Source organism: Geotrypetes seraphini, chromosome 4 (assembly GCF_902459505.1).
Source record: "Geotrypetes seraphini chromosome 4, aGeoSer1.1, whole genome shotgun sequence".
In the NCBI taxonomy this organism is placed as follows: Eukaryota; Metazoa; Chordata; class Amphibia; order Gymnophiona; family Dermophiidae; genus Geotrypetes; species Geotrypetes seraphini.
Window position 1 is genome coordinate 86,382,781 of NC_047087.1, and position 19,330 is coordinate 86,402,110.

The 19,330-nt window shown below is 42.9% G+C and overlaps 1 protein-coding gene across 7 annotated transcripts in view; it reads left to right on the forward strand.

Moving 5' to 3' along the window:
• Positions 1 to 19,330, forward strand: part of USP25 (ubiquitin specific peptidase 25) — a 261,665-nt gene that overhangs the window by 109,382 nt on the left and 132,953 nt on the right. For all 7 annotated transcript variants that reach the window (XM_033941903.1, XM_033941895.1, XM_033941897.1 and 4 more), the window contains exon 4: positions 12,911 to 13,034. Coding sequence is in view for 6 of the 7 variants with exons in the window: in XM_033941895.1 (XP_033797786.1) it covers positions 12,911 to 13,034 (124 nt within the window). In the remaining variant the exon portion in view is untranslated. The remainder of the gene's footprint in view (positions 1 to 12,910; positions 13,035 to 19,330) is intronic.

The window sequence follows — 19,330 nt, forward strand, 5'->3', positions numbered from 1 at the left end:
GTCAAATGCCGTAACAGTAAGTTTATGGGAATGAGACCCTGTCGACCCTGTTTATAGTGGTTCTTTCATCATTCTAAGAGTCAAATTAGTCTAGTGCAGAAATTCTCAGTCAAGTCCTCAGGACACAGACACCACCTGCCAGGTTTTTATGGTTTCTACAATGAAAATGTAGATTCTGCACCAGCCTGTAGTGGGAAGTCAGTTGTCAATTTTTGTCTTAATCGTGGGATCTCAATATCCCCGTCCCATCCCCACAAGTTCTGTCCCTATCCTGCAAGCTCTGCCTTAAGCACATAAGCCTTAAATACGTATGATTTTGAAGTGTTTGAGGCTTGTGCAGATGAGGGCAGAGCTTGCAGGAATGGTATGGAGACAGAGTTCGTGGGGACGGGTTTAGAGAGATCCCACGAGGATGAAGAAAATTTGTCCCTGTGTCATTCTCTTATCGGAAGGGTGGGACATTTCCACTTGTGTGGACTGGTCTGCATGGGTGAAAAGTATGTGGTTTTCATAGGAAAAATATTGCCTGCACTAAAAGCAGATACAAAACTCTGCAACCATTTTCCCAGGACCAGTTTTCAAAAGGAAGGTTTGTGCTTTCCATTTCAGAACCAGTGCAAGCAAAGTCCACAAGTAAAATACCTGTAAACTTTGCATTCTCAGAACGAATTAACGTACAATCTCAGGTTTGAAGTGCGAAAATATTATTCTGAACCTTCAACCAATGTGCAAGCAACCAGCTAGCCTTGTTATTAAAGTCAAAGAACCTCTGCTTCAAAAGTTGAACCTAATCAGACTCATACACCTGAAGTTCCCAGCGAGCCTCCTGCAAGAGCCGCCCCACATCTCTATCCCAAGAGCAATGCTTATGAGTCCCCTCTAATTTGGAAATGATTCTGTACAAAGCACAGAGCACAATACTCCGTTTGTTTTTAAACGATGCTCAAGAGAAGTTGTCCACAAACTACTGTTTTCAAGTCTTCCCAGACCATGCCTGGGGATGCCTCCCCTCCCACATTCAAATCAATATAGTCTCCAATAACAGCTTGCAACTTCTCTACTAACTTTGTATTTTCCAAAAGACTGTCATTCAGCTGCCAATACTTCAGACCCAGTCAATGAGAACCAAACAGGGGCATGATTGGACCAAGAAATCTGGTCAATCCCCACCCTAAAAACACAAGATAGCAGATCATTATCTACCAAGAAGTAATCTATCCTGGAGTATGAGTAATGCACTGAGGAATAATGGGTAAAGTCCTTAACCTGGGGATGTAACCATCTCTCAAGTATCAACCACTCCCAAATGATCTCATAAGGTCCCGCAAGGCTGTTCTCTCTTTATGGCCATAAGGAACTTCACCCCCAGAGTTATCCAGAGATGGGGAGTAAGTGAGATTAAAATCTCCTCCTATGATTAAGGAGCCCTCTTTAACTTGTAATTTCCTAGGTAGCAAAGCCCTAAAATACTCCCCTTGATATTCATTAGGGACATAATATTGACTAAAGTCAATTTCTAATTATAAAAGGTCACTACCAAAATGAGATATCTGTCCTGCAGGTCCCGCACTACTCGTGGACCTCAATGGCAAGATGTTTAGCAAAGAGAACATCCACCCTGCATTTCTTAGAAACCCCTGCCTTGGGTGCCCACCAAGCTCCCGGGAACTGGTGATCTCAGAATAAATGCTTATCAGGCCTAGTAAAATGAGTCTGTTGGAGAAAACAAAAATCTGCATGATTTCTGGTCAGTTCCCTAAACAAAGCTATACGTTTATAGGGTAAGTTAAACCCTCTAATATTATAGGGAACAAATTTCAACCTATCAGCCATCCTGCCAAAACTTCAATCTTCTTCGACAACCCCCCAACCCAATCCCTCCCCTCCACCCCCCCCTCCCAAAACATCTCTGTGGGATCCAAATGACCTCTCACCAACATATAGAAGGAAATATATGCCCCCAGTAGCCAAATCCGCAATAGATGTACCCCTCTCAATCCATTCCCATACCCTTGTCAAGCACACAAACCCCCAGCCAACAACCAGTCAAGCACAGCTACAACCACCTAAAACTAAAGGAGGTAATGGGCACTGCGCTCCAACCTAGCGATGCAGTGAGTATGCTCTCACACAACCATCAATCATTTTCCCATACCAAGCCCACCCTTACTCATCCCCAGTATCAAACCAAAAATAATAAAATACACAATCATACTCCACCTTGCAACCACACAGCAACAATGCCCATCTTGTTGTCACATCAAGGGAAGGGCAAATAGTTGTCCAAAAAATGCAAAACAGTGAGTCAGTTAAAGGCGAACCACCCAGTCACTGCAAGTCTACTGGAGATCAACTGGTCTGCTGGTCACCAGCAGCTCCCAATCCAGTCCACTGCCACCGGAATCCCGCCAAACACTGCTGAACATTAGGGGCTCCTCCCCATGGTCCCGGCTCCTCTTTGCATTTAATGCAGTAGATTCTTGGCCTCAGTCAGGGAGGGAACCCTCTGATGGACACCGTTGATAGTGACCAGCAAACCAAAGGAAAAGTCCAGTGGTAGCGGAGGTTGGCTTTAGTAAGAGCTCGGGTCACCTCCTGAAGCGAAGGGTGCTGGAAGCTAGATTTTGGTATAATTCCAAGCGGCATCCCTTCCAGGTAACTGCCCAGGTCCCTAATACATTGTAGAAGGTGGTACTTTAGGCAGAAGCTTTGCAGGCAGACAGTAGTATCCCGGGGGCGATCAGCATTGCGGGGCCCTAAAGACCTAAGAACATAAGAAATGCCTACACCGGATCAGACCTGGGGTCCATCCAGTCCGGTGATCCGCACACGCGGAGGCTCAGCCAGGCGTACCCTGGTGCATACATTAGTCACTCGTATCCCTCAATGTGTCCTGCAAGAAGATGTGCGTCCAATTTTCCCTTAAATCCTAGAATGGTAGTTTCCTCCACCATCTCTTTCAGGAGAGAGTTCCAGGCGTTCACCACTCGCTGTGTGAAGCAGAACTTTCTGACATTTGTCCTGGCCGTGTCCCCTCTCAGCTTCAGGCCATGACCTCTGGTCCGAGTCTGGGTCACATTCGCCAATGTGAATAAAGCTATTTCTTGCTCTCCATCCTTTCCCCCTGCTGGTGAGTGAGCTTGCTCTATTTTGTCGATTCCTTTTAGCAATTTAAAAGTCTCTATCAGATCCCCTCTCAGTCTTCTCTTCTCAAGGGTGAATAATCCCAGTTTTCTGAGGCGATCCTTGTAGCTCAAATTCTCCATACTTTCTACTAGCTTCGTCACTCGCCTCTGCACCTTCTCCAGCAGTGTTATATCCTTCTTCAGGTATGGAGACCAGTGTTGGACACAGTATTCCAAGTGTGGTCTGACCATTGCTCTATAAAGCGGCATTATGACCTCCCTTGATCTATTCGTGATTCCCTTCTTTATCATGCCTAACATCCTGTTAGCTTTCTTTGCCGCCGCTGCGCATTGAGCCGACGGCTTTAGGGTCCTGTCTATCAGTACCCCTAAGTCAGGGGTGTCCAATGTCGGTCCTCGAGGGCCGCAATCCAGTCGGGTTTTCAGGATTTCCCCAATGAATATGCAATGAAAGCAGTGCATGCACATAGATCTCATGCATATTCATTGGGGAAATCCTGAAAACCCGACTGGATTGCGGCTCTCGAGGACCGACATTGGACACCCCTGCCCTAAATCTTTTTCTTGTTCGCTCTTCCCCAATGTTATACCTAACAGTTTATACTCGTGCTCCTTGTTTTTTCTGCCCAGGTGCATCACTGCATTTTTCCACATTAAAACTCATCTGCCAATTTTCTGCCCATCTCTCAAGTGTGCTCTCTCAATACCCAACTCGAGAGTTTCATTCTCCAATAGTAATCTCACCAATCCAGTAACCATCTTAGTATCTTCATAAACATGGTATCAGGCACTCCACGAATGCGAAAGTTGTTCCTATAGGTTCTATTTTCCAAATCTTCCACCTTCACCAAATCAGAAAGTTCATCCCACACATCCTCAATGCGTACTGGGCCCCCGCCACCGTATCTTTGCAAGAATCGACGCAAGTCTCCACCACATCGATTCGGATGCTCATATCCTGCAGGTCCTACTTCAACTCCTGAACCATCCTGCACCTGGGAGGCCATTGCTGCTATTTCCATTTTAATCTCCGATACTCATTCGTGCATATCAGCTCTGGTAAAGGAATCAGGCTGACCACCTGCAGCATCAGACTGTGTGCTCGATTCACAGTCTATCTGGTCCAACACTGGGGAAGAAGCAGGTCCTGCTGGCGCTCCCTTGCCATGTGGTTGGCGGGTCATCGTGTGATTCCCCATTCGTTGCAAGGACTTTTCCGAGTCAGGATTTTTCTTGGTGACTATGCTTCCCAACCAATACCCAGCAGCAGGCACCCAAAAAAGTGAGCTCAGCAAGGCTGCAACTGCAGATTTCTTTGGGAAAGCTGGTGGCTGAAGACGGAGCCTCGAATCTAGGCAGCCATCTTCTCTGGTGACATCACTTCCTCCCATCGATCTGGCATTTCTGTGGAAAAAGTGGCAGTCTTCATTGTGATTTTTTTCACCATCTCATGTCAATCCTGTTCACCTTAGAAACAGCTTTTCATTGCCCCCATTACTATAGTACAGAAGAATCTGTTTCTAGAAAAACAGATTGTGATGAGGATTGTAAGGTCCATTTGGTCTGCCAGCTTCATTCCTGGCCCAAAGTCAGGTCTCTGTTAATATTTGATTTTTCCCTCACCATTTTGCAATTAGGGATCCTTTCTGCTTTTGTAGTATTCACTCTAAAGGGCATGTACCGTTGGCTAAGAGAAGAACATGAATTGAGATACTTCATGATATGACTGTCAGCCTAAAATCATGCTAGGTCTCGGTCTAAGAAATGGCTCATTTGACATCAGTGATCTTATCACTCATCACATGATCTCTTGTTTGTGAAAGAGCAGCCTGCAGCTTGTCCCTGGCATGGTTGCTTATTTTGAGTGCCATGATAGATTGTTGGATTGTTTTCTGATCCCCCAAAATTTCCATCGGCCCTCCCATGCCAGTAAATGAGGCACCTAGATACATTGCCAAGTCATTTCAGAGACTTCTGACACAGTGTTTATCTCCTTACTGTGACAGATGCTGGTGATATTGGATCCAGAGAGCTGCATGCCAATTTCTGTGGCCAAATTCGGCCAGTACAACTGGAAATCAATATAAAACCATTCATGTTATGTGTTTTATCTTAAATAATGCAAGAATCAACATCATTAAATAAAGCATACGATGCTACCTGCTGTTTTGGGACACTTGTTTAGCTTGATAACTGACTGAGTAAAACTGTTTTGAGAGTTATGTAATTACTTCATGATATCTTACTGCTGTCATACCTTCTTACTTACCAGCCAGCAACTATTTGTAACTTCAGAAGACATTCCTCACTTGATACAGCATATGCCAGATTTAAAGCATGTTGGCAGAGAGATGACAAGGCTGATTTACTTAAAAATGGTTCTTAAGATTGCAGTGCTTTTCACCCCTTTGCATAGTTCAGTGTTTTCCAACCTGTGCACCTTGGGGGGACATGCAATGAAGCTACTAAATAGCAAATGTAAAACAAATCGGAAACAAATATTTCTTTGCTCAGCATGTAATTAAACTCTGGAATTTGTTGCCAGAGTTAAAAAAAAAAAAGTTTGGACTAGTCCTGCAAGAAAAGTCCTTAAGCCATTACTAAGATGGACTTGGAAAAATATGCTGTATCTTCAGTGTATGCAAATCTTTTGTATGCATATCCATTGTGGTAATCCTTTAAACTTAGCAGTCTGAGTGTGTGTCCAGGGCTGGCTTTAGTAAAACTAGCAAGGATGGAGAATAGTGAACTGTTTGCCAGAACTCCTGACAATGCAACTTTGCCTGAGTGTGGAATATTGTGGGCTATGCTTTTCCATTGTGAGCTTTCAGAAATTCCAACAAAGGGCTCTAACATTGGTGGTAACCATTGATTGGAAAGTATGGTGGTTTCATATTGTACCTTTCTAATTGCTTGCCAAGCAGTCTTAGTTGTGGGATCTTTATTTAACTAATATAAAAAGATGTGCAAATGTTCCTAGAGAATGACATGAGGACAAAGTTTGTCTCTGTACCCATGAGCTCAGTTTGATCCCATCCCCACATGCCTTGAACAGTTATGAATCATTTTATTAAAGTATAAAAGAAACAATATTTTGTATCGCAAACAATATAAAACAAGGATCAACAAAACCTTTGTCTCCCCTTCACTATCGGGAAAACTGAACAAGCAAAACTATAGAATGCTACATAGAAAGTTTATGCTAACAGAATACGTCTATGCCACACACAGAACACAAATGCCAAATGTATAATAGCTGACCAGAAATGATAGATATAAATTAAACCAAAATCTCAAGAAGCCACACCTTGCATGTAGTACAACACCAAAGAAATAGAGATGCATTTCCTCCTATACTGTGCAAAATATAAAAATTACACTTGCCAGGGATAGTATAGGGGAGTGCAACTAGGGCAACTGCCCTCTGACCAGAAAGAGCCCTTTGCCTGCTAAAAGCTGAAGAAGGCATGGCCTGATAGTGGATTTTGGATTCCACTCCCAAATTTCTGCCCTGGGCTCCAGCCATGTTTATCACCAGCTATGACAGTACATACAATGACATACACTTATCACAAAATACAAAATAAAATTATTTTTTCTATCTTCTGTTGTCTGGTCATTTTATTTCTCAAATAATGTTTATCCCAGGCTCTTGTTTCTACCTATTTGCCAATTTCTTCTTTCTTCATGTTCACCATCCATCTTCCTTCTCTGTGTTCCCTATGTCCATCTCAGTGCATTCATCATCACCACTCTGTCCCTATCCCCTCCCCCTGTGTCTAGTATCACACTCTGAGTCCCTACACCTCCAAATTCCAACATCCCCCTTCTGTATTCCTAGTCTCCCCCATGTCTAGAAACTTCCTTCTGTGTCCATATTCCACCCTTATACAGCATCTCCCCTTTGTGTTCCTGCCTCTATGTTCCCTTCCATGCTCATCATTTCCCCTCTATTTCTTTATATCTCCTTGGGTCTATCTTCTCCCCACTCTTCCTCCCCTATACCAATGTACCTCTCTTCCCTCCCTCCGTTGTATGTTCTTCCTTTATCCCCTTGGTTTGACATCTCTCTCCTTTTTCTCCAACAGTCTCCCCTCCCTTGGGTCTACTTATCTCTCCTTTTCCTCCTCCACTGTTTCTTCCTCACCTCCTCCCACTGTGGTAGCTCTACCTTCTAATGCAACTTCCTGTTTTCCCTTAGACTCAATGAAAGAAATTAATCGAGTAAATATAATTGTATCAATGTTTTAAAAAATCTGATCTATTCACTTTTTCCGTTGCATGACCTAATCATACTTCCAAGCCCCTACCTCTGTAAAAGTACATGTGGTGGTCTCTATGCACACTTCTTTTTTTATATATAAATTTTTATTAGCATTTTCATAAACATACATCTTATACATATATAACACAATGCAACATACATAATATTATATCTACTGTATTTTTCATTCCATAAGACGCACTTTTTTCCCCAAAAAAAGTAGGCGGAAATAAGGGTGCGTCTTATGAAGCAAATATACCACCCCCCCTTCCCGGTGGTACGTTTAAATTTTGGAGGTCGGTGGACGGCTGCCTGCTGCTTGTTGGGGCCCTCGGTGCACAAGCGCACTAATGCTTGGGCCCGCGACACCCCCTAATTGTGCTGGTCGCCGGTGTGTCGCAGGGTGGCTGTCTGCTGATTACCAACACTTCGAGGCCAGTGGCGCACAAGCGCGCTGCTGTGTGGGTGCATGCCACTTCTGAATGGCTGACTCAGTTCTCTGAAGGTTCCACATTTTCACATGGAAACTGCTGTCAGTCATCACAGCAGTGGCTCCGGGGGAATTTTGAGCTTCCCTAGCCTTGACTGAAGCCTATCTGAACATTCCCATATTTCTGCAACACAAGAGATTCCATGTGCTGGAGAGACATCATCAGTTCTCTGTGCTTCCCTTTTGGTTGGCAACAGCATCCTGTGGGTTCACCAAGGTGATGGTTGTGGTAGCAGCGCATCTCTGCAGGGCAGGATTGCAAGTGCATCTATATCTGGATGATTGGCTGATCAGAGCTCCATTGTTATCAGAAGGGGAACAAGAAGTGACTCAAGTGATCTGGGTCTTGCAGAGTCTGGACTGGATAGTGAATTCTCAAAAGAGCCAACTGGTTCCATTCCAATCCCTGAGAAAATGGTCCATCAATAGACTGGAGCTTCAGGCCATTCGATTGGCATTAAAAAAGCTGAAGAGTCTGGAAGGTCAGGCGGTCTGTGTCTTCTCAGACAGTGCTACAGCAGTAGCATATGTCATCGCCAAGGAGGCACCAAGAATGCGCAACTGAGCCTGGAAACCCACATATTAGCAAGCTACACCTACAGGTGATCTCTATGCATATGTAGCAGGAGTGGACGGTGTCCAGGCCAATTACCTCAGCAGGCAGACCTTAGACCAAGGAGAATGGATATTATGTACAGCAGCATTTCAGTCCATCGTTCTTAGATGGGGTTAGCCAACTTATGATCTGATGGCTACAGCAAGGATCAAGAAGGCAGCCCGATTCTTCAGTCGAAGAGCTAAGCCTGGAAGTGAAGGTTTGGACACCATAGTCCTGCCTGACCAGAGAACAAGCTCTTGTACATGTTTCCTACATGATCCATGATAGGGCGAATACTTCATGGAATAGCAAACCACCCAAGAAGAGTGGTCCTTGTAGCTCTGGAATAGCCATGCAGGCCATGGTACACTGACATCATGTGTCTTCAGAGGGTCTAGGGTCTCAGACTGCAGGTACAGCCTGATCTTCTATCTCAGGGCTCAATGGTCATAGAAGATCCGGATCACTTTGGCATGGCTCTCGAGCGCGCAGCAATAGAGCACAAAGGATACTCAGAGGTAGTCATTGCTACTCTCCTCAGAGCCAAGAACCTTGCAATGGTCTCTGCTTATACTAAGGCAAGGGAGAGACACTGGTGTATGAAAGAGAAAGTGGGGTTGTTTAATGATCCAATGCGGTGGTGCTAGTTTTCCTCCAAGCAGATGTTGCCAAAGGCCTCGCAGTGGCATCATTCAGGGTCTAAGTGGCGGGCCTCTCATGCTTCAGAGCCCGTGGACGCAAAGCTCCCTTGTCTTCTTATCCAGGTATAGCCAGATTCCTAAAGGGGGCACTAAGTCTTAGACCATTGGTAAAACAGCTGTTTCCGTCATGGAACCTTAATATGGTTTTGCATGGCCTCATCAGGTTCCGTATTGCCTATTCAAGAGGAGTTCTTGTTGGATCTTACTTTCAGAACTGATTCCTCATGGTCATTAAGTCAGTAATATGAGTCTTGGAACTGCAGGGCCTATCATGCACAGAGCCCTTCCTCAATATTACTGAGGCAGGAGTTTCCTTGTGCACGATCCCGTTCTTTTTGCCGAAAGGTTGTTTTGGCATTTCATGTCTATCAAGAAGTAAGATTACCAACTTTCCAAATCACAGGGTCAAATAAAAAGGACAGGATTCTGAAAAAAGCTGGATGTGGGGAGAGTCCTTATACGTTATTTAGAGGTCACCAATGAGTTCCAACTGTTAGATCATTTGTTTGTGCTCACCAGTCTGGCTAGACATGGTAGACTGATGTCTAAGGTTACCATTTCAAGATGGATACATCTCTCGGCATATATCGCCTGTGGCAGGCAATCGCTGGTCTCTTTGAAAACACATTCCAGAAGGTGTGTGGTTTCTTCATGGGAGGAAGCTTGGGCCGGAGAAATTCCGGCTTTCACCCGGAGAAATTTGTAGGACAACGACCTTGTTCACTTTGCATACGTTCTCCAAGTTCTATAGAGTGGATGTGTCAACATGGGAGGACATCATCTTTGGGTCCTCAATGTTATCAGCAGGTGCAAAGATCTCATCCTAGATTTCTGGGACAGCTTTTGTACGTTCCTACTGTGCAAAATGATACACATATTGTACTAGAAAAGAGATTAGGTTCTTGCCTTGTTAATATCTTTTCTAGTAGATAGGTTATCATTCTGAAACTCCACATTGTCAGTATTTTCTCTGCCTGCCTACTGTCTCATTCAGAAAGTTTGAGTCAAAACTGAGATTTTGATATCAATCAGACCTTAAGGGTATGAAGAATAATCTTTTGCTATAACACATTGGGGATATGTTTGAGCTCCATAAATGTTTTTGATTGATATGGTTATTTCAATATTTCAATGTTTAACATGTTTGTTATACTTTCAGAGCAGAACAGATTTGTAGATTCGGGGAATCTTCCCATACCCCTTCTTTTATGTGTTCCTATATAGGGCTATCGCCTGCTTTGGTACAAACTGAAGGGAGCAGCAGAGCCTTTTGAAGAAGGAGGAGGAGTTGAAAATCTGGATTGGATTCCTTGCGAACATGGTGAGAATACCCTACTGTCCAGAATGACACACCTATCTACTAGAACAGTGTTTCTCAATCCACGGTATGCATACCCTAAGGCATACGTGGGCTGTCTGTTGGGGGTACGCGGGCCACTTCTTGCCTGGACGACAATTTCTGCTCATCCATTTGCCATTGCTGCAGCCACTGCCTGGGATCTCGCGTTCCTGCCCGCCCCATCACTCCCGCAACAACCTTCTTGGAGCCGCACTCGCTCCTTCAGTCTTCAGCCTTCGGCAGTGCTCCTTGCAGTGAGCAGCGCACACAACGATTCAGGCGCTGCTCATAAGTGGCTGACCCAGAAGCCTTCTCTCCGACATCAGAGTTGACGTCTGAGAGAAGGCTTCTGGGTCAGCCACATGCAGCATGTGGGTTGTTGCTTGCGCCATCCATTGTGGGAGTGCTGCTGGGGGCTGAGGAGCGAGTGCAGTTCAGACAAGTAAGGGGACATAATGTTTTGCAACCATTCGGAGTTCAATAATAATTGACTTAGTACTACTAGAAACAAAGTTTTGTGTTATGCAGCGGAAGTGGTTTGCATATTTATATTACATAGAGGTACTTCCTCTGTCATTAGTGAACTTTCAATCCAAGTTATATATCTGGGGCAATAGAGGGTTAAGTGTCTTGCCCAAAGTCACAAGGAGCCACAGTAGAAATCAGACCTGGTTCTGCTGGTTTAAGAACATAAGCAGTGCCTCTTCTGGGTCAGACCAGAGGTCCATCATGCCCAGCAGTCCGCTCATGCGGCGGCCCATCAGGTCCAGGACCTGTATAGTAATCCTCTATCTATACCCTTCTATCCCCTTTTCCTTCAGGAAATTATTTAATCCCTTCTTGAACCCCAAAACCGTACTCTGTCCTATCACACGCTCTGGAAGCGCATTCCAGGTGTCCCACCACCCTTTGGGTGAAGAAGAACTTCCTAGCATTGGTTCTGAATCTGTCCCCTCTTAATTTTTCCGAATGCCCTCTCATTCTTGTAGTTTTCAAACGTTTGAAGAATCTGTCCCTCTCCACTTTCTCCATGCCCTTTATGATCTTGTAAGTCTCTATCATGTCCCTTCTAAGTCCCCGCTTCTCCAGGGAAAAGAGCCCCAGTTTCTCTAATCTTTCAGCATATGAAAGGTTTTCCATACCTTTTATCAATCGTGTCGCTCTTTTCTGAACCCACTCGAGTATCGCCATATCCTTCTTAAGGTACGGTGAACAATATTGGACGCAGTACTCCAGATGCGGGCGCACCATTGCCCGATACAATGGCAGGATAACTTCTTTCGTTCTGGTTGTAATACCTTTCTTGATAGTACCTAGCATTCTATTCGCCTTCTTAGAGGCTGCTGGGATGGAGTCGGGGTGGAGGTGGGGTGGAGCTTGGCGGAGGTTCTCAGTTGGTATTTGTTAGGCTTAGGGGGTACTTGGCTTGAAAAGGTTGAGAAACACTGTACTAGAAAACATTAGCAAGGACGTTATAATGCCGCTTTACAGAGCAATGGTCAGACCACACACTGGTCTCCATACCTAAAGAAAGATATAACCCTGCTGGAGAGGGTGCAGAGGCGAGCCACAAAACTAGTAAAAGGTATGGAAAATTTGAGCTACAAGGAACGCCTAGGAAAGAGGAGGCTGTTCACCCTCGAAAAGAGGAGGCTGCGAGGGGATATGATAGAGACTTTTAAAATATTAAAAGGATTCAACAAAATAGACCAAGAAACATCGTTATTCACTTTCTCAAATGTGACACGGACAAGAGGTCATGGACTGAAACTGAGGGGCAGCAGGCTCAGAAAAATGTCAGGAAGTTCTGTTTCGCACAGTGAGTGGTGGATGCTTGGAATGCTCTCCCGGAGGAGGTTGTGACGGAGATTTCCGTTCTAGGATTCAAGCGCAAGTTGGATTCACACCTTCTTGCAAATCACATTGAGGGATACCGGTAATCAAGGTCTCCATCAGGGAGCACCTAGCTTGGCCTTCGCGTGTGTGGGTTGCCGGACTAGATGGACCTAGGGTCTGATCCGGTGAAGGCGTTTCTTATGTTCTTATGTAAGAACCTAATCTCCTTTTACCGTACTTCCTTAAATTTGACTGGGTCTTCTAGCTGGTTCTAGTGAAAACATTTAACTGATCAATTATAAATACTTTCAGATGGCATTTTTCTGGGACATTAATTACGGTCTATTCAACATAAAAATTATAGGCATAGCTTGATGGGCAGGGCAATTTGGGAGCAGAAAGGAAGTCAGAAATGGTATGCGTGTCTCAAAGTTGGACACCCAAGCCTGTGATCTGTTTCCGAGTTGCCTTTTTAACCTGATCTGGGTTTTTGGGGAGGGGTTTTAAGATATTTAGTAATTGATTTTACTTTACAGATGTGATTGATCTTACTGGTGATGATAAAGATGATCTTCAAAGAGCAATTGCCCTGAGTTTGGAGGAGTCCAATAGAGCATTTAGGGAAACAGGAATAACCGATGAGGAGCAAGCCATAAGCAGGTAAACACATGAGTTTTTCAAGGTTCAAATATTACCTTTGTTGAGCAAGGAGTTCTAATGAATATTCTGCCTAGTAAATGCTTATATGATTTTTCACTTGTAATCTTACAACACTAATATATCATGGGGAGTCGCTTATATGTCAGTATGCCTTGGATCCAGTGTGATTTAAGTGGGTTAATTGACAGGCACACCCAAGAAGTGTCCTAATGTAGTAAAGTTGGTAAATGGCAAGGTGTGCTTTTATTGCTTTTATGATAAAGGTCGTTTTTGTTTCCAAATGTTAAAGTTGATAAGATGCCACATTTTAGTAGTTATATGTGACTGTTCTATAACATAATTTGACTGGTCAGTCTTTGTTTTGGGTTGTTGTTTTTTTGTAGATCATTTTTATTAAAGAGTCAACAAGAGAAACAAGCACTTGTAATCTTACACATTAGCAAGTATCTGCACTAGGTCAGATGCACAAATCATGTTTTATCCCCAACTATGAGTTAGGTGAACTGGGCCTATCATTTGTGAAGTGACATCAGTTTGTGTGACCAATCCAATTTGATAAATGAGTCCAAATTTTTTTCATATTTAGTAGCTATGTGAAAATCTACACAGATAATTGATTGGACCAAATTACATGCATCTTAAGTGATTTAAAATGTGTCATTCTCAAATGCCTCACTTTTGGTTGATAGGTTGCTCTGACAACTTCATTTAATGTCATGGTAAAGCCAATAAAACATTTTAAATAGAATTGGTACTGTACAGAATAGATGGTTATTTTGCATCGGATACTGGGATGCCTTCAGATCTAAAAAGGAATGCAATGGAAAAAGTCACCACTACTGGGTTTTCAGGTCCAAAGTAGTACATGGGTACTATTCTCAGCATCTTGCAGTAACAAGAAACCAGTAATGGCTCTTAAATATGCCAGAGCTTCTTTTCTGAACATATTTGTAATCATAGAAACATGACAGTAGATAAAGGCTAAATGGCCCATCCAATCTGCCCATACACAGCATCCACTTTCTCCTCCTTTCCCTAAGGTAGTGTTCTTCAGTGCAAGGCTCGGGGGCCAGTGGCAGCCCTTAGATACCTCTGAGGCAGCCCTCATCATTCTGGCTTTTTTCTGCTTCTTGCTGCCTCTTTACCCAAGTTCATGACAAAAAGAGGAAAGCGGATGGGAGGAAGAGCCACATAAAGCTTGAAGGACAAGGCATTTCTCAATAGGTGAAGCAAATGCATTTGGACATGGTCACCTCCTTGAGGGGAGAGTATGGCGCAGTGGTTAAAGCTACAGCCTCAGCACTCTGGGGTTGTGGGTTCAAACCCATGCTGCTTCTTGTGACCCTAGGCAAGTCACTTCATCCCCTCATTGCCCCAGGTACATTAGATAATTGTGAGCCCACCAGGACAGACAGGGAAAAATGCTTGAGTACCTGAATAATCTCATGTAAACCGTTCTGAGCTCTCCTGGGAGAACGATATAGAAAATTGAATAAATAAAAAAAAAATTAAAGGATAACCTCAAACAGTTTGAAGACAGGCTGGAGAGGTGGTTGTTATTGACATATCATTGTCAACAGTATTATAACCTTTTATGGGAAGAGATTTTATCGCTCTTCTTCAGCTCATTGGATGCAAAGTAGCTCCTACATAAAAATTAGTGAAGTCCACTGCCCTAAGAGATGTCTGTCCTACACACTCTTGAATTCAGATATAGAATATAGAAACATATTGGCAGATAAAGACCAAATGGCCCATCATTCCTTTGTGTTTCTTAGATATAGCATGGGGCCCCCACACTATAGGAATTGGCAAGAAACATACAGGGCCTGATGATGGGGCTTTAGGTACTTCCCTAAGGCTTTTGGACATGAGATCTCTCATTTCCACATTGCCAGGATAGTATGCTACATGGCATCACCTGAAAATGTAGATGTACCTTGATCTTTAAAAGGTTTTGAAACAAAAAGATTAGATAATAAACATGTTTAACTATGTTAGCTTGCCCAAGTGAAAGTTTGTTGTCATTACATAAGTTTTTGAATCATTGTGCTTCTGCCAAGTGCCTCAATGAAAATCCAAAGTCAAATACATTTTTTTATATCAATCACAATAGGTTATATTTGCTACATCAGGCCGAAGCCACATAGCTCCAGATATCCAGGGCTAAAAGGACAGCACAGGTTTTGCAGTTTCAAGAAATAGCCATTCTGTTTCAGATACTGTTGGGAATGTGAAGTATGCTAGGTGTGAATGCACTTACATAACAAAAATGTTGCCAGATACATTGGTAATTATTATTTTGAGATATCATAGTGAAATATCAAATTTCATAGACACAGGCCGGACACTACAGGTAATGTAGGCTCAGAAAATTCCATCTTCAGCAGATATAGATGTCTTGTTTTATGACAGATCTTTGGTGCAGTTTGTTTCAACGAGATAACAGAAACGTGTCTCCCAGTTATGCACATAGGGCCAGATTCTGTATAAGGTGCCTATATTAGGTGCCCTAATCAAGGATGCCTAGTGACGATTAACTTCAGATTCTGTTGCGGATACACAGGAGTTCGTACTTGAGCTGTTGATTCCCATTTCCCATGAACTGCAGAAGGATATCACTTTTAAGAACCTGACACTTCACCCCTTTCTCAGTGAACACCCTCCTCAGTTTTCCTTTTTGCATACGAATGCAGAAGATGGCTTTTGCTCTGCTTTTCTTTGTTATTTTCAGGTATTTTTTTCTATCAGTTTTTTTTTTAATTCTTCATGGCTTCAGTTCTCGGAGGTCTCCTGCTCAGGCTTACTCTATTGGGAAAGCATGCAGTCCTGCGTGGGAGGACTGCTGCACTCAGGCTGATCTCACAGAGTACCTGTGGAGCCAGCCTGCTTTGTGTCCCTTCAGGAGCTCAGGGTCCATTCTGGGAGCAGCTCACCTGCTTATTTTCTCAGATGCTTGAGTGCAGCTGTGTGGCCCCTGAGTAAGAACCCTCGGGGTATAACATAAGTTCTTATATACCACAGGTACCTTGCTGTTCTATGTGGTTTACAAATCAAGAAATACTAACAGAATAGCAGATCATACAAATTTAGACAAGATATTTACCAAAAAGTTATGTTTTCAACATTTTCCTAAAGGCTGAATAGGAAGTGAAGAAGGATATATAGGTGCTAACACGTTTTTCCCATGCGTGAAGAATCTCAGGGGTGGGAGTTGGTGGTTGTGGTCCATCCTACCAGCAGCTAGCAGAATTCCTTCGATGGCTGAGATCTGAGCAATTTCTTAGGCAGAAATCTTGTCCCTGCAGCCAGGCTGATTCAGACAAACGGGCACCAGAAGTCACAGTGAGTACTCTCATTATTCCTTATGGGAAACATTGAGGGGGTTTTTGGTTTTGAGTTTTAGTGGTTCCCCTCTTTCAAAACCCTAAAATTGCTATTTTAAAATTTTTAGTTCTATTTCCAGCGGCCCATTTTTGGCGCGATTGTTCTTTTTTTTTTGGGGGGGGGGGGGACAGTGGCCATCTTGTATTTTTAACAATCTAATTTAAAAGTCTTTTTTTTTTTGCCTCAAAACCACTTGTTTTTGCAAGTGACTGCTTCTGATGAATGCCCCAGCCCTTTCTAGTCCTGGATCTTGCATCAGTTGCACAGTTGAGGATGTCGTGTCCCACATGCCATGAGAAGAAGAGGTAGGAGCTTCAGGCTCAGCCCCCAGTCAATCCTCCAAGGCCTTGTAACCCTCTAAATCATGGAGAATCTTGTCCAAGGGGAAGAGATCAGACTCAGATGAATCAAGCAGTGATGTGATGAAATGCAAGTGCGTAGTGGCGGATGATGCATCTTCCTCTTCACCAGGTTGGGGTTACACAAGCAGCCTCAGGTCCCCCTCTGTAAGGCTTTTCTGACTTTGTCAGCTTATTATGGCACCCATTTAATGGGACCGAGAAGCGCTGCACTGCCTTCGGGCATGCCTGCTCTGCCTAACGGAGATCCTTTTCTCAAGCAGGCATCCCTGTCTCATACCACGCTGGCTCCCAGTGTCAGTGACTCTTCGAAGTAGGACTGGGATGATTGGAAGTCCCTTTCCATGCCTTTATTATTGCAAGGTTTTTGCGGACGATGTGAGATCCCTTTCAAAGTTCAGTAGCCAGGGGGCAGGAATGGAGGCTAATCACAGTGATAATCCCTCCATTTATCAGGTCAGCTTCGGTTCCCATGTCATTTCTGACACCCTGACTGTGTTGAAGCTCGATGTCCAGCAGCCCTCCACCTCGCAGTGCTCTGTCAAGTGCGGCACTAATGCACAGATTAACTTTTTTCCTACTCATCCGGATCTTACCTCCTTGGTCACTGAACAATGGGAGACACCTCAAGGCTCACTTCAAAAACTCAGTGTAACACTACCATTCCAAAAAAGATGGTCAGTGGGAAAATATAAAACTTTCACAACAATAACAGAATCCCACCAATCATCATACACTAAGTGATCAACAAGGAGGAAAAGGATCTCAGAAACCTGCTTGATTAATTCAAGTTTCAAGTTTTAGTCTTGATATACCGCTTTTAAATTCAAAGCAGTTTACAATCATACAGAAATTTAAAAAAATATATTTTAGAAATATAAATATAGGGGAAAAACAGACTACATGAACATTACAGACAAACATGCTACATGAGGGAAGTGGGTAGGATACATTGCATAAAACTAAAAAGAAAAGGAATGGGAAGAATGAAAGGGATAAAGGGAGTCTTTAATGTGTGACCAATTGTCTGAGTCTCATGAGCAGTTAGCCTAGGAATAGATCTCATAAGCATCTTTAAAGAGAGAGGTTTTAAGGCTAGATTTAAAGTTGTTGAGGTTAGTTTCCTATCTCAGGGCTAAAGGTAGGGCGTTCCATAATGTGGGGGTGACTACTGAGAAGATTGTTTTTCATGTTATATCGTAAAACAAATGAATGGATGGAAGGAACTGCAAGAAGATGTTGTTGAGAAGAACGTAGTGATTGCTGAAATTCATAGGGGATCAACAATCTGTCTATAAATGAGGGAATATGACTAGATTGAACTTTGAAAGCAAGAAGGAGAGTTTTGAAAGTAACACAGTGGGAAATAGGTAACCAATGCGCTTTTGAACCTAGCCAAGTCTTCCAAGGTTCCACGTTTATCATTGATCCTAAAAAAACCTCTCAATGCTATGTTTATATTTATGCTTTGTATTCAAAATTTAATATTAATCTTTTCACTATATATTTATATTCATGCAAAATATTAATTCATGCAACATGCTGAACAAATCCTCTCGAACATGCTTCAGTTAACAACCCACACTTATCTTGGATGTTTGCAGACAGCCCTGGCCTGACATGACCCATTTCAACATACTTAACCAGCTTCATCAAGAGTTTTCACAGGCTGCTGAAATACTCTAAAAACATATAAATGGAGACTGTTACAATATGTCTAAAACTCCACTGAATTAACATTCATGGATTCATGTTATTACTTATATGTACTGTATTTCAAACTTATCACTTATTGTATGTATTTCAAAATCTGGCCCTATCCAATCTTCAAGAGGATTTGTTCAGCATGCAACAAGAATTAATATTTTTGCATGAATATAAACAAACGTATAGTGAAAAGATTAATACTAAATTTTGAATACTATGGGGCTCATAATCAAAAGCAAAAACTGCAGTGGTGGTGTACAGGACGCCAAATCTTTATTAGACAAACATAAAAATATATAATCATGAAACAGTTTGTATCCAAAAGGACAGATAAAGGCCGGACCCGACACAGTCGGGTTTCGAAGAAACACTCCTTCCTCAGGAGTCCTAATCTGTGAAGTGTCAATGCAAGAAAACCTGATGGATAACAACTGAAAACATGTAGGAGCCCTTACGTCTGTTCAGTTATTCAATGCTGTTTCTAGTTTTTATCCAGTTGTTATCCATCAGGTTTTCTTGCGTTGACACATCACAGGAAGGAGGAAGGAGTGTTTCTTTGAAACACAGACCGTGTCAGGTCCGGCCTTTATCTGTCCTTTTGGATTCAAACTGTTTAATGATTATATATTTTTTATGTTTGCTTAATAAACACTTGGCGTCCTGTACACCATCACTGCAGTTTTTGCTTTTGTTCTTTGATTTGTTATTTTAATGCAGTCCTGTTGGATTCTTTTTTGTTGTTGCTCATAATCAAAAACCAAAAACGTCTAAAAACCTGCCTAAATCGGTACTTGGACAATCTAAAAGACAAGTCGTCCAAGTGCCGATAATTGAAATGAGTTT